At 47.6% G+C, this 15,628-nt stretch overlaps 2 protein-coding genes and 1 long non-coding RNA gene across 8 annotated transcripts in view; 1 reads left to right on the top strand and 2 right to left on the bottom strand.

Moving 5' to 3' along the window:
* The window catches only part of CCDC12 (coiled-coil domain containing 12), a 33,026-nt gene extending 30,982 nt beyond the window's left edge, over positions 1-2,044 (bottom strand). Inside the window, exon 1 of one of the 3 annotated variants that reach the window (XR_012088162.2) lies at positions 1,858-2,044. Coding sequence is in view for 1 of the 3 variants with exons in the window: in XM_073002788.2 (XP_072858889.2) it covers positions 1,858-1,947 (90 nt within the window). In the remaining 2 variants the exon portion in view is untranslated. The remainder of the gene's footprint in view (positions 1-1,857) is intronic. The other 2 variants (XR_012088160.2, XM_073002788.2) reach the window with 2 other exon arrangements.
* Positions 2,045-2,149: 105 nt separating this feature from the next.
* LOC140708035 (uncharacterized) overlaps positions 2,150-15,628 on the bottom strand; it is a 13,896-nt gene continuing 417 nt past the window's right edge. Inside the window, exons 1-3 of the long non-coding RNA XR_013537689.1 lie at positions 12,049-15,628; positions 5,571-5,966; positions 2,150-4,917 (exon numbers count right to left, since the gene is read on the bottom strand). The exon at positions 12,049-15,628 is cut by the window's right edge and continues 417 nt beyond it. This is a non-coding gene — a long non-coding RNA (uncharacterized LOC140708035). The remainder of the gene's footprint in view (positions 4,918-5,570; positions 5,967-12,048) is intronic.
* Positions 11,393-15,628, top strand: part of NBEAL2 (neurobeachin like 2) — a 128,274-nt gene continuing 124,038 nt past the window's right edge. For all 4 annotated transcript variants that reach the window (XM_073002771.2, XM_073002773.2, XM_078378400.1 and 1 more), the window contains exon 1: positions 11,393-11,784. In XM_073002771.2, coding sequence (XP_072858872.2) covers positions 11,734-11,784 — 51 coding nt within the window. In that variant the 5' untranslated portion in view covers positions 11,393-11,733. The remainder of the gene's footprint in view (positions 11,785-15,628) is intronic.

Below are 15,628 nucleotides of genomic sequence, written 5' to 3'. Positions count from 1 at the left end.
CAACCCATCATCCTGCAAAGGAGCTGCTGGACTGCAACTAGCCAATAGGGAAGGCTGATGGAAGCATCCAACATATACTGATCCTAACTGATAACACCACAGTAGTTAATCCCCATTTCCAAATCTATGGCCCCTATAGCTTCACTCACGACCACTTCACTGTTACAGCATTGGCAGGCATGTGTTGTGTTGTGTATTTCATAACAATCAAGAGTAGTATACGTTTCATCTTGGCGTTCTGCACACACAGTGTCACCAGAAAGGCCCTAAGCCATTTACTTCACGCCTCCCCCCCCGGGACTTCTGCAATCTCTGCCCAAGGCGCACGCACGCACGCACCTTCCAGGCAATCCCTTGCCCTGTCTGGGGACTGCCCTACTGGCAACTTTCTCCAGAATTTGCGGTTGGTTTTCCATTCTGGTGGCAGAAAATTTCACTTGCCAATTTCTTAGCATTATTTCTTTATTCATTAAATGAATAAGGGGGGAACCCAGGGTGGCTCACAATATTAAAAGGAATTGATTTAAAAACATCACAAATGAAACACTGACAAACAATTAAACTATATGCTAATTAAAATACAACTGAGTAATTAAAAGCAAATAAACATTAAAAACTATCTTAGAAGAAATTCGGGGACTCAGTTACGATCGTTAAAAGCCTGCCTGAAAAGGTGAATCTGCAAATGTCAGCGGAAGGATTAAAGGGATGGGGGGGGGAGCATCCCATAACCTGGGAGTTGCCACAGAGAAGGAAAGCCCTGGTCTTCATGGCCCCTTCAGCCTTGCCTGACCTGGCAATGGGACCAGAAGAGGGCCTCTCGGTCCCATTGATCCTGAGCGCCCAGAAGGCTCATATGGGGAGAGGCAGGAACCTGAGGCTGCCTCCTGGTTGTCAACTGGGAAAGTTAAGAAAAAATATGGTTTCCTTGTGGGGATTTTTTTGGGGGGGAGGGGGAGTCATCTGGCAAATGAAGCTGCCCTCGTGTGAATGGGCTATCAAGACAAATTAAGAGCAATCTTAATTGATTAGATAGGCGGGATATAAATAAAATAAATAATAATAATAATAAATTATAAGCCAGGGAAATCATATTTCTTTACCCCCTCTTTGAAACAGAGATGGGCAGAGATACAAGGCAGGTCTTCGCCAGCAGAACAGCCCTGGTTGTGAGTGAAACCGGGGTGTCAACATTCCCCTCCCCCTCCCCCCCAATCAGCACCCCCTTGGTGAAAAGCCCAGGCCTCCAAGTGCTGCTGGACTACATTTCCCATCACCCCTCGCCCATAGCTAGGGCTTGGGAACGTGACCCGGAGAACCACCCTGGCTGAGACGAGAGGAGGGTGAGGTTTTCTTTTTCACTGACTACAACATCCAGAATTCCCCATGGAGGTTTAGCTGCCTGGTGGGGAATTCTGGGAGTTGTAGTCCACCCACGCCCACACGCCTGCTGGAAAGCCACAGCCCTGTCTCAGAGGCAGGCGGCCAATCATCCCCAGGGGACTGGGCTGGCATGGGAAGGCCGGGGAGGCTTCAGGAACTACAGCTCCCATCAGCCCCAGCAGGGGGTGGAGGGCAGTCGTCGTGAGGCACGATGGGAGTTGTAGTGCATCGCACGTTCCCCACCTGGGGCTACACGAAAACCGTGACCCCTGCGTCGAAGCCCCCCCGCAGACCCTGCCCGGGGGATGACGTCACCCAAGCCACGCTGTTACGTCACCCCGACGGCACGATGACGTCAGGCCGTCTCCCACATCCGCTCCACCCCCCTGCAATGCCCCTCCTGGCCCTAAGGCCGCCTCCGGCTCCCCCACCCCGTTCTTCTCCCTAGACTCCGGGGTCCCCCCCTCCACGTACCTGCTTGGCCCCCGTGCGCGCCCGCAGGGCCTTGAGCCGCTCCTTCCGCCTCAGCGCCTCCTCCTGCAGCCGGCCAGGCGCCGCCGCCATCTTCGCGCCCAATGCGCACGCGCGCAGGCCGCAGCCTGGCAACGGGAGAGCCGCTGGGCGGCCTCCGAGCCACCGATCGCCCGGCGAAGGGGCAGCGAGTAGATGGCCGAGCTCATCGTTCGGAGCAGCCCGAAACAAAGGAGGGAAAGTGGAACTAAAGGGCGTGGAGGAAAGGAAAGGGGCGGGGCATGAATGTTAATGAGGGGAGGGGCACAGAGGGGCGGGGCCAGCAGATCAGGCAAAGACCAAAGAAATAAAAGAATACAGTACAGTATTATAACATTAAAAAATGCAAAAGTCTCCTGAAACTTTAAAGACTCATAGTGAAAGAAACATACCTCACCCAAGCACCGGCCATAAGACTTTGGGACTTTAATAAAGTACTATATAAATAAACTACTGTACACATATACTATATACAGGTATATACTTTAATAATATATACTGTACTTAAAGACTCACAGTGACAGAAACACACCTCGCCCCATGAGACTTTGGGACTTTTATTAAAGTACTGTATATAATTTTCAGAACGACCCCAAAAAAGTTGGTGCTCACCCTGAAAAAGATGAACAATCATGGAAAGCTGGCTGCCTGTTGTTTGCTTGAGTTATTTATTTCTTTTTAGTAGCCAAATAAATAAATAAATAAATAAATAAATAAATAAATAAATAAATAAATAAATAGCCTTGCTGCCCAGAATAGACTATCGGTCTAGATGGATGGGAAATAAATCTAATAAATAAAAGTGTCACCTGCGTTGGCATGGTTTTGTGGGTCTTTTCTGTCATATTTTAATGTGAGCTTTCTTGGCTCAAATCCACGTCCTCAGATGTTTTAAGCAAAAACCTAAGCATCAGTTAAATACCTGTGTAATATGCATACTGTTCCTAATACCGTTTTTGTTTTTCAGTTCTTCTGTTATTTCAGAGAATATTTTATCAAAAATCTCCAGCATTTTTTTTCTTATGCCCCGATGGCCATGGGGGTCCCCCTGAAATATGTTTTGTCCACCAATGAGTTGTTTCTGTTCCCAGGTCTCTGTATTTTGTTAATTTTCCCCATTCTTTACCTTCAACTCCGGCATCCCCTGGAATTGCAATGTCAATGATCCAGAGTCTTTTCTTCTTTCTCTTACTGGCATGTCTGGTGCTTGTGCTCCAGGTGTCTTATCAGTTTGGATCTAGAAATCCCACAAGATCTTAACTTGGTCATTTCCTGAGAGCTTAATACTATTACTATCATCATCATTACTGCTGCTGCTGCTGCTAATAAACAGGGCATCATCTCATACAGTGCCCCCACCCATTGTATCCATGCTATATAGCCAGCTTCATCGGGGTATTCAAAAGTAAACCACACGTACACAACTTAGTCCGTGATTCTGTTCCCAGAATTATCCCATATTATAAATTGCCAGTTTCTAAATTTGAGATAATTCGTTCAGTTTTGCTACCCTTCTTCTCCTTACCTCTTAGTGCATTAAAATAAACCTTTCCGTTTCAATTTACAGACCGCTCATGTTCTCCTTAATGTTCTTAAATAAAATATATGAGTTCGATGTCATTGTTTGATCTAATTTTTGTTAGAGTTAAAATTCAAAACAAAACATTGACAGGATAACAAAGGGATTTCCACAAGGACTCTTTTCCCCCTTAAGTGTGTTCATCTGCTTACTGATGCTTGAACGGGCTTCTCGTCTACCAATGACCTTGGAATGAGTCTTTGTTCCTGGGTTGTTACAGCAGTCAAGCCGGTTTTTGCCCCCTTGTCTGATATGTGCCGTCAAGTCAAAACCTATTTATAGCGGCCCTAATGGAGCTTTTAAGGTAGGGCCATGCACACACCTTGTGACTTTCCATGGCTAAACAGGAATTCAAACCCAGGACTCTTTAGACTGACACTCTGTCCAGTAGACTAGACTGGATGTGGGTTTTTTTTTAAACTTAAGGTGCCCTTTATAGGGTTTTGGAGGTATGTGGAGTGCTCAAGGAGTAGTTTGCCACTCACGCCCTCGAATGAGTTCCCGTGACCAAGCAGGGAATTCGAACCCAGGACTCCCAGTCTGTCACTCTGCCCACGACACCGTACCAGCTCTCAGAAGGGATATCCAGTTGAAATCTATGTCTGCCATTCCCAAGGATTGTCAGTGACCCACAGTGACCATCATCATTCTAGGCCGTGAGCATTTCCATTACATTTCTAACATCTCCATCCCTCTACAAATATCTGCTTCCTGAAACGGCACGCTATGCCTGAGAGCTTATGCCTTATCAAACTTGCTGGCCGTAAAGGGGCTGCAAGACCTTTTATTTTTGTCAATTTTATAAACTCGCCATCCATCACCTGCCTGCTAAAATCCTCAGTGTTGCCGATGACTTCGTTTACATCCTCATTTTGAGATCCATGTTTTAGAAGGGTACATCTATAAAAATAATCTAAATAATCCCAAAATGAGATGCAGGCAATACATCTAGACTTTTGTTTTACTTCCAAGTTTAGCCAAATTTTAATCACTAACCATTCCAAATATACCCGTTCACCCGTTCTTGCTGTTCCTATGTGATTCCGAACTCAGCTCAGCATGCATTCAGGCACGAAGCCAGCTCGGATGCTCCCCAGTTTATTTCATCCAGATGTTTGCATTTTAAATAATTCAGAAGCTCTTCTATCAAGCAAACTTCAAAGCAAACAGGCAGGAGCAGCAAAGTCAACTCCGAGAATTGGCATAATGAGGGGGGGTCGGACAAAGGTGTCTCTGGCTCCCCGTTGAAGTGTCAGAGAGGATGAAGGACACCGATTAATACTTCTGCCCGGAATAAATTATGCGATCTTTCAAAGGCTATTTCAGAGAGCTTTTGGTACGACGAGACACAGGAATACGAAATGTTGCCCTTGTGAAAAAAAAGACTTCTTTTGTGTGATGGAGAAGTTGCCCCGATTCACAGAAGCAGTTCATCAAACAATCATCTGGGTGAGAAAGACAGAGAAGGGCAAGTTCGATGAGGAATATGAAAAGGATTTGGCCTCAAGTGCTGTTTGTTTGTTTGCTTGCTTGTTTATTTGTTTGTTTGCTTGCCCATATACATGTAACTCTTTTTTTTTCAGGAATTTAAAAAAAACTCTCTTGGGAGATTCTCGAACCTTTGCACCCAAGCAACATCCTCAGGTTTGCTGTCTGTGCTCTGGTGCCATTTTCAACTATCCCCACGAAACTTAACTTTTACTTAAAAAATATTATACTTGTTTTGTTCTTAATGCATGTTTGAATATTTAGATAAGTTTTTTTAAAAAACACGCTGATCACCCTAATCACCCAATCTCCTGAAAAGGACAAAAACTGATCCCACAGCTATAAATACACTCAACTATCCAAACAAACTGCACCAGAGCACAGACAGAGTTCTGACTCCGGTCCTTTGAAGATGCTGGCCGCGGAGACTGGCGAGACGTTAGGAAGAAAAACCTCCAGAACATGGCAAGACAGCCCGAAAAACCCACAACCATCAGATCCCGGCCATGAAAGCCTTTGAGAAGACACAGACTGCAATTGCGTTGAAAATCTTGAAACAATAACGGTAACCAGTGGCTTTTTTAAAAAAAGGTAAGTTCTCCAACCCTACCCTGGATGATGTTGCATCCCTCTAGCAATAGCCTGTGTTTCCTGTAAAGTGGTTTTGCTCCAATGAATCTGTGTAAAAAAAATTTTTTAAAGCTGAGTTTTCTTCATGGCATTGCAAGAGTAGGTGGTAACTCTGAATGCACCATAACAAAAATTAAACAATAAATATGTTACATAGTCCAATAAGAGGGATCAGCAACTCTTGCCTTTGTGTAATCTTTCGGACCACACCAGTCCTTTCCTTGTTCTTCAAGATGGCAAAAGAGGTTTTTGTTGTTGTTGTTGTTCTCTGTGCGTTCTTTGTGCTTGTATCTTTTCACAACAATTCAATATTAGAATCCAGGTTTTCCTGTCTGTTTTGAGGAAATCACATATCAGCACTCACTGTTGAAGGTTCCTATAAACAGTAAAAAAAGTGTTTTACAGAATCAGGGACAAAGGGTGGGATCTCGGTGGTTTCCTTCCTCTTAAAGAGAAATTAAGACAGCTAACGAGGCTGCCAAGGTTGCTTTATTTACTCATAAACAAATGGGATCTCATAGGAAGCAAGCAAATTCATAAGCCTTCATTACACAGCTTCATATTACTAGAGAAATTGCACGCATACACGGTACCAGTCTGCACCATCCAGTCTGCAAAATCCAGATGCGGCACCCCCCTCCTTCTGCTTCTAAATTCCAGCTGCAAGAGCCGGCTTCGGACTGTACCTTTGCTTCCTGTGCTCGCTTGAAGATAAATAATAAGGATTGTTGTGGAACCATAGAAATTTACCTCTTTTATCCGGTGCAAGCTTTTAATCACTAGAGCCCAGTTCTATACTCCACGAAACCTTCGGCCAGTTAAAACAGTAGTTTGAAGAAAGGCAAACAAGTGGGTCCTAGATCAAATCAAGCCGGAACATTGTCTGGGAGCAAATAAAAAATGTTGAAAACTGCGACTGTCCTACTTTTGGCATATCATGAGATGGCGGGAGTCGCTGGAAAAGACCACCAGGCTGGGAAAGATGGAAGGCAACAGGAAAAGAGGGAGACCAAATGTGAGATGGACCGACTCGTTAATGAAAGCCACGAGATTGAGTTTGCAAGACCTGAGCAGGGCAGTTGAGGAAAGGGCATTCTGGAGATGCCTTATTCATAAGGTTGCCATAATGAACAGGCTATTTGATGGCACATAATTTCATACCAATTGGTAGAGCTCTGAAATTGCCTTGAATTGGGACATCTCGGAGTTCTTCCGTGCAAACAGAAAAGGGGAAATGTAGCAACCCAGCACCCAGATTGCCTAAAAATGATTCACTGGGGGGAATGCTTCCAGGGCCCTCTGGAAAGACTGTCAGGCTGACTTCTTATATTCGTTGTTGTTCTTATCTGCCCTTGAGAGGTCACCAACTTGGTGGGCAACTCTAAAATGCCGTGTCCTCAACTGCCCTGCTCAGGTCTTGCAAACTCAACCTCGTGGTTTCTATGAGGGAGTCGGTCCATCCCGTATTTGGGTCTTCCTCTTTTCCTACTGCCTTCCACCTTTCCCAGCCTGATTGTCTTTTCCAGGATGATCTTGCCTTCTCATGAAGTAGGATAGTCTCAGCTTCGACATTTTTGCCGCTAGAGACCATTCAAGCTGGATTCAATCCAGGACCCACTTGTTCATCTATCTGGAAGTCTAGGATATCTGTGAAGTTCTCCTCCAGTGCCACATTTCAAAAAAAAATCAGTGTTTTTTTGTTTGTTTCCTGCCAACTTTTTTAAGTGTCCAGCTTTCATAGTACAGTAAATAAAAACCAGCCGCTGTTAGCGCAGTTACTACTTCCACTCTATCACAAGAAGACACAACTCCCGGGGAAAGGCAGTTGCCAGAATTTCAACGGTTTTGCACCGTGAAAAAAACCCCAATTTCATAACAAGTGCATGAAATCCCTCTGGCTAGCTGTTGCGCGCTCCCACCTGTCCACGTCATACATTTGATCGTATGCTTGGGAGCAGGACCGATGATCAGAAAGAACGTGGTGAACCCCTGTAGCACCACGTCCCTTCTGCATGCAGTATTTCACCCTAGTGTTCTTACCGAGAATGCTATAGTGGAAGGCAGTAGGAAATGAGGAAGGCCGTATGTGTGATCGGTTGACTTAATCAAGGAGCCACTGCTTTGAGCTGGCAAGATCTGAACGGAACTGTTCTTGGTTTTGGATGTCACTCATTTTTACATCGCTGTGTGTCAGAACGACAACCACAGCAGGTGCATGTGTGGAGCAAAGCAAGAAAAGAGTATACATAATGCATACATGATGCTTAAAACTGACCACCTGCGTACAGTATCACCTCCAGGTCAACGACAGAATTTCGAGAGCAACAGGTGAGCTTCAAATACCTGCCCAAATTTTCTTGCTCTATCCCAAAGCCTGGAAAAGTTACATTTTTGGATGATCCTTGCCAGAATTCCCCAAGTAGCATGGCCATGAAGATTGGCGAATTCTGACCCAGCAAATATGTTTCTCAGAGTTTTGTAGTCCTGAAAAAGTAACTTTTCCTAAGCTCTCTTACCCTTGTGTAGATGCAAAGATGGCAGGCTGGGGAGTTTTAAAGCTCATGAAAGGTGAAGAATTTGCAGCTGGATGTAAAGTGACAGATAGGTTTGTACTCCCAGACACAGAAAGAATAGCTCAGAGAGGATTGCTTCCTGAACTACAGATTTGATTTGATTTGATTTATTTGTTTAAAATATTTTTATCGCACCTTTCTCCTTAAAACGAACCCAAGGCGGCTAGTATAGATAGTGTTCAATGCACAATGAATATATCATAGACAACCAGGTGCCTCACAATTTAGAAGACAAAACAACTCTTCAGGAAAAATGGGGGTGGGGGGGAGATACTGATTTAATCCCTTTCCATTTGCATTTAAACTTCCAACCAAATAAATGGGGGTGGGGGAATTAACCATTTTTTTCCTGCAGAACAATCCTCCCACTCCCATGAAACATCTATCCCTAATTTTTAATAAAGTTAATTTATTTATTTTATTTTTTATTTATTGTTAAATTAAAAAAAAATAAAGTTGAGGGGATGACTGGTTTTGTTTCCCCTCCCCAGCAAAGACATGCTGTTGAGAAGTGTGGTGTCCCAGTTGTAACAGAATGGATCTGCTGGGCGTCTTAGTCTGGAATAGGCAATTAAGATCCATTAGCATTGCAAAAGACCTGCTCCCTCCACAGCAAAGACTTATAGGCATTTAAAGTTGTACAGTTTTGAACTAAACTTTTGTCAGAAGGGCCACCTAATTAAACCAGCTGGCCCGCAGCCCCCTGGCCTCTGCCGTTTAAGTGAATTAACCCAGATTTCTACCTATCAAAAGAGCACAGATGTCCTGACTCTTGATTCATGTATTATTTCATGTCTCCTCCTCTTTAATTTTATAAAATAAAAATCCACCATCTGTATGAAGGCATTGATTCTCATTAGTTACTCAGGGACAGACCTCCAACGACAGGGTGGAAAGCAGCAGTGAGCGAATGAGGTCGTCATCTGTTTATTTTGAGAAGTGAGGCAAAGGGAGGAAATAGCAGATAAATTCCACTTCAGGAAAAATATAATGCACCTTATTCTTTCAAGCAACTCAACAGCGGTCAATTCTGGAGTGCATCCAGATAGTTCCCTCAAGGAAAACTCCAGAATGTAGTACAGAGTGTTAATCCAGGGCTTGGTTCTGCCTGGAGCCGGTCTTTTGCAATGCTAACGGACCTTAATTGCCCATTCAAAACCAAGACTCCCTCCCATGCCTTCCATTACAACTGGGCCAGTTCTCAAATGTTTTTGTTGGGGAGGGGGGGAAAAGGATAACAATTTCTCCAACCAGCTATAGAGAAAATGACCGTTTAATTGAAAGAGAAACAAACTATGATACTGTAGTCCCTGAAGGCCTTAGTTCTGTTTCTCTTACATCTCCAAGCAGAAAAAGCTGCTGTTGGTTGCTTCTGTTTTATTACAGGGTCTGGTACAATCCTGGCAATGATACAGCTCAAGGGAGGCAGGCATGTGGCCTTACTTTGACATAAAGCAGACGGAATTCTGGGATTATCTTTAGTCAATTTGTGCAGGACCGCACGGTGGGTCTTAAAAAACAGCTTAATCCATGCAGGTCACAGTGGATTCTGATTCAGATCCACCTTAACTGTCCAATAAAAGTGTACAAAGTTTGCCATATATGTTCAGGAGCACTCAATTTCCAATAAACGGGCAAAGGGTTCCAGCTACAATAGCAGCAGTTATTGGAAGATAATTTTTTTTCTCCAGCTCTAGGAAGATTTAATGCCAAATAGACAGGCACCCCAGACCGTGTCTACTGGAGGTTGTGGAAAGCTACCACTAATGCAAAACATGGGAGGCAGTTTTGTTCCAAATGGGCAATTAAAAGCCCTTAGCTTTACAAAAGACCTGCTCCTCATTTGTCCAAATTTATCATCCTAAATCGACAGGTGGGCAATAATCTCTTCACTAGACTCTCCTGCAAAGAAAACCCATGCCAGCTTTTGAGTAGACTGGAACTCCTCATCAAGCGAGACCGTCTTCGTTTTAAATGCTATCTTTGAAGGATGTTGGCTGCCCTGCGTTCCTTGTAAGGTGAAAGGTAAGGCATAAATATATATATATATAAATAAATAAATAAGGACGAAGAAGCTCATAGAATTCCAAAAAAAAGGCCATGGAGATTTGCAGTTCAAACTCAAGACTCAGGACGGAAAGCATGTTCTTTTCCCTCCATAACTGGGTAAATAGCACTTACTCACTGAGTAAACACCTCTGGGGAATTGGGACGGCCTCTCATTTCCCGCTGCACCCTTTTACTCTGAAGAAAATATCTTTTGACTCCCGTCCCAAGACCTTTCCCCCTTCACCTTCAAACCCCCTTCCAGATCCTCAAAGGTCATTTAAGGCCACAGGAGGGTCATCATCGGGTATCTTGAGGGCAGGCAGATGGGGTGTGTGTGTGTGTTTCCCCCCCCTCCAAAAAAAAAAACCTGAAAGACAACATGCTTGCTTTTATGAATCAGCCATTGGAGAAATGTTACCGCATGGAACTCGTGCAAACTGTAGCAAACAACAACAACAACAATAATAAAAATAATAATAATAAGTGTTTTGCATTCCCCCCCCCCGAATACAAACACTGAAGAAGGCTCAAGAATGATGCCTTTATAAAAAATTAACCAGCATGATTTTTATGACGGGCCATCCAGGCGTTCCCAACTTCTGGCGACTCGACCTCCTTGCTGAGCGTTTGCGCGCACGGGGGGGGGGAGCCGTGGCTTCCTTTGCAAAGTGGATCCCCCTCCCAGGGACGAGTCTCCCTCTTTTCCTGCTGCCTTCCAGCCTTGCCTGCTTCCCTTTCTTTCTATCCGACCCCCCCCCCCCACAAAAAAAAAACTCCCATAGAACTCGCTTTGAAAGGCGCGCAATCCGTTCCAGCCACAGCTGGTGGCCCTTCCCCGAGGCGGGACGGCACCTCCCAGCATCCCCCGGCTGTGGGGGGTCCCATGGGCTTTGTAGTCCCCCCTCCCCAAAAGGGGGAATTTTCTTTCGTCCCCCCCCCCCAAATCCTACAAGTTCTGCTCGGGAAGGCGCGCAAGGTTGCGCTCCCTCCCGGAGCGGCGGGGGGAGATGGGGCTCCTCGGGAGCAAGGGCTGGAGGGGGAGGGATCGGGGCCGGGAGGGAGGGAAGGAGGGAAGGAGGGGGGGCTTTCGCGCGGATGATCCGCCCCCCCTCCCTCCTCCCTCTCTTTCCCATCCGCGGCTGCGAATCAGGTGCTGCCGGAGGAGGAGGAGGAGGAGCCGCCAGAAAGGGCCGAGGAGCCCCAGCATGGCGGAGGCGGAGGGCAGGCGGGCGCGGAGCCCCCCAGCGCAGCCGCCGCCGCCGCCGCGCTCCCCTTAAGCCGGCGCGCCCCGGAGCGCGCTTCCCTTCCCCTCCTCCTGCTGCTGCTGCTCTTCCTCCTCCTCCTCCTCCTCCTCCTCCTCTCGCGGCTGGATCCGCGGGCGCGCCATGGAGCCCGGCGGCGCAGGAACCGCCGCCGCTGCTGCTGCTGTTGCGCCGGGAGCAGCCGGAGGATCGGGGGCTGTTGCGCGGGGCGCGTGAAGGGCGCCGAGGAGGAGGAGGCGGTGGCGGCCGTGGGGGGGCCATGGCTTCCAAGGAGCGCCTCTACGAGCTGTGGATGCTCTACTTCGCCAAGGTAGGGGACACCCTCCCCCCCCCAAACTGGGAAGACCCTCTCCCGCTTCCCCCCCTTTTTTTCTTCCTTTTGGATGGAGGGATGGAGGGAGTCCCCTCTGGTTTTGGCCCCGGGAGGGAGGGAGGGGTGTCACCTGCGCCCCACCAGGTCTCTCTTGCGAAGTAATGGGGGGGGGGCGCGACACGAACACACACACACCTGTTACCTGGCCTGGGGAGGCGAAGGCGACCCTTGCCTCCCTGGGCTGCGCGCGCCGCCTCTTACCTGGCCAGAGCCCGGCGCCCTCGGACCCAGCGCCGCACCTGGGCAGCCTTGCTCTCTCTCCCCCCTTTTCCCCTTTTCCTGGCCTCGCCCAGCCCTGGATCCTTGGCCCCTCTGGACAATGGGGTGGTGGTGATGGAGGAGGATTCTTCCCCCTTTTCTTCTTTTTTTGGGGGGGTCTGCACCCCCTCTCCCCATCTACCTGCCCCCCCAGATCTGTAACCGACCCCACTCTCCAGCGGCAACAAATCAGCCAGTTTTGCGAGGTACCCCAAATTCTTTCCTATACACGCCTGGGAGGGTTTCCTTTCCCTTCCAAGCCGCTCCTTTCCTGGAATCTCCAGGTCTGTTTTTCATCTCCTCTTATCCCCCCACACCACCACCACACAACACCTGGGCTAGGGGGGGAAAAAAACCCAGATGCTGTAGCTGGGATTCGAACCCAGGACTGTTGGCATCTCAGCGGTGTGCTTGCGGATCCTGCCGTCTCTGCAAGGAATCTGGACACCCCTTATTCCTCCCTGCTTGAGTTTAGGAGAAGCAGCTTTCCATTTCCAGGTAGGAGTCACTCTCTCTCTTCCCCCCCCATCATCCTCATTAGCCTTCTGGCTCTTCAGAGCCACCGACTAGCCGCCTCCCTTCCGGTCTGCCCTGACGCATGGCCATGATCCCCACCCCACCCCACCCCACCTGAGAGACAAGAAAGAAAAGAAGGAGACGAGAAAGTGTATCTATTTCCCCCTTCCCAAAAAAGCAAGATTTCCCCCTTCCCAAAAAAGCAAGGGTAGGTTCAAGAACATCGGTAGATTTTGGGGTCGGAGCCCCACTCCCTCCACCCTGCTTTATGGCCCTGCTGCTCTTCTATATACATTTATATATAATATTTATCTGCCGCCTTTCTTCTAAAAAAGGATTTTTTAGAATACAGCTTTACAGTATCAAAGGAGAGAACATTAAAAGCTAAAACGAGAAGGGATGGACATGTGAACAAGTCCTAAACAGACAGAATATTAAAACGGGTCTTTTCCTATGAGACCTCCTGGGGGTGAAGTGGGGGGGGGGGGGAAACCCGGCATGTCCCTTAAGTGTAAGTTGTCAGTTCCCTTAGTTTACAAGCCTGCACCTTGCTTTTTATTATTATTTTTGATCCCACCCACCTACCAGATTCTTTTTGGGCAAAACCCCCCCCCCCAGTGGGGTAGGGAGGGCTGAAAGGCAGTGACCGGTCCAAGATCCCCCCCCAAGGAGCTTGATGTCCTAGGTCAGGATTTGAACCCAGTTCTTCTGAGCCCCCGACGCACCTCAAGTTTTCCAAGGTTGGCTGACATTCCTTTGCTCTCCCATCTCACCCTGCGTGGTTTCTGAATTCTCCCTGTGGCTCTAATGTGCTTCTTAGTAAACCTGGGGTGATTATTATTTTTTTTCTCCTGGTTGTGATGATTATTGTGACCGAATGGAGCTGGGGGGGCGGAGGGGGCTTGTCTTTCCTTTGTTTCCTGCGAAAAGAATGATGAATTTCCGATCGGTTGGACGTTCGGGGAGGTCCAGGCATTTGGCTATGGAAACAGGAACCTCTGGATTCGAGTCTGATCTTGGGTGTCTCTTGGAGAGAAGAGGTCAGGCTGGATGACCTTCAGATCCCTCTTCTGTGTCCCCCTTACCCATTGATTCAAGGTTATTGAGGTCTCTGGAAAGCAGTGGAGTTTGCCTGCATTTCCTTGGCATAACTTGGTCTGGGTTTTACTGTATTGTGCTTTAATTTTTATTTGCAAAGCTGGGGGCATGGGGAGCAGGCTGACTCCCCCCCCCAATCCACCCTCTTCGACCTGAAACAGGCAACTGGGGAGGGGGAGCTGTGGGGTGGGTTGAGGGTCAGGGAAGGGTGTGTGTGTGTGAGAGAGAGAGATCTGAAGCGGCAGCCGCTTTACTTCCTGGGTTCTTTTCCGTGCATATGTGCGGGTATTCGGCATGCTTTGTTCCTTGCTTTTTACTTTCTCTTCTCCTCCTGCACCTCAAGGAGAGATTACTAAAGCTTGCCTTGGAGTTACACACCTGATCGTTGGTTGTGAGGATATGTGTAGGGGAAAAGCGTGCATACACTCGCCTGGAGACTGGGGACAAAACACAAGCAAGGTGCGGTGTCTCTTGGAAATCCGGTTTACAGTGTGATCCACGGCGGAAACCCGCTTCCGGAGGATGGACAGGGTGGAGGGAGAGTCCTTTTAGCCAAAAGGGGGGGGGGGAAGCAGTGGAAAATAAACATGCACTGGGGTTTAGGATCAGTGATTCTGCTGTTGCCCCCTTTCCTGGCCCTGATCCCCTTCGGACGGTTTTAACTAAAACACGCTCCGTCTCCCGCTGGTATGATGAACAGGATGGGTGTTGAGCCCAGGTGGCTGATGGTGGCCATGGAGAAGTAGAGTCTGCCCAGAAATTGTAGGGAGAATCAGCAGGGAGCCCCATTGGGCTGTGGGGGATAATGGGAAGTGTAGTCTAAACCTTTTCAGAGGATTGCTGGGGAGGAGGGGATCAAAAGCCACGGGGGGGGGGGAGATCCACTGGGCTAGTTAAAATCTTAGGAAGGGCCTCCCTTTGAATAGGTCAATTAGGGTAATAACAAACAAAGGAGGAAATAAGTGGAGCAAGGAAAAAAAAACAGAAAAAGGCTTAAGCAGCACTTTGTTCATTTATTTTTTATACCTGCTCAGGACACCTGTGTGTTTCTTGGGCCTCTTTTAGTTCCGTTTTGGTCAAGTAGGGGTAATGACACTCAGTTGTCAATGGGAGCCAAATGTCCACTTTATACCGAGAAGCGACGGGTCTGGGTTTTAGGGACTGGTGTCGGGGTGTAAGCTTGGCTTTCGGGAAATCAACAAGATCTAACAGGTCTCTGTGCATGTTGTAGTAGCTGCTTCCATCGTTTGCTGCGCTGTAAAGAAGTTGCTGCTTTATCGGTCCGAGACCTGTCCTTATTAGAGTTCCTGTTTTTATGTATTTGATTTTTGCCCCACCCGTCTCCCACAAAAAGCATCCGGTCACAGAACTGGAGATGCAAATATTTTTGCCGAGTTTGACGACTGAAATTTGATGTCCACGGCCTCTCTTTCTTACCCCTTTCTAAGGCTTCCAAAGTAATCTCTCTCTTGGCCCCGCTACTTTCACGGGTGCATGTAGTGGGGACACGGGAGTGGAGGGCCTTCTCTGTGGCTGCTCCTAGACGTTGGAACTCCCTCCCACTGGAGGCTAGCCTGGCCCCATCTTGGCTGTCCTTCTGCAAGCAGGCCAAGACCTTTCTCTTTAGGCCAACTTTTCCTGAGTGACTAAGAGAGCTTTTAAAAGAGGTTGGTGACCCCTGATGAAGAATTCTGTGGAAATCAAAAGCTTGCGCATTGGGTGGTGGTCTCAGTCCCAGTAAAGACATTTCCACATTGACAGTGTTTGTAGCTTCAAACTTACCCATGGGAGTCGAAAAACAGTAGTTGACAGATGAGAAACAGGTAAACTCTGCTACACAGCAAAGTGATGAAGAACCTTAGAATTGTCTCACGTTTTGTATGTTTTGCGTTGGGTCCCTCTGTTCGCC

This window comes from Pogona vitticeps, chromosome 6 (assembly GCF_051106095.1).
Source record: "Pogona vitticeps strain Pit_001003342236 chromosome 6, PviZW2.1, whole genome shotgun sequence".
NCBI classification, from domain to species: Eukaryota; Metazoa; Chordata; class Lepidosauria; order Squamata; family Agamidae; genus Pogona; species Pogona vitticeps.
The sequence above is the reverse complement of the archived record's forward strand: the minus strand, read 5'-3'. Positions and strand labels throughout refer to the sequence as shown.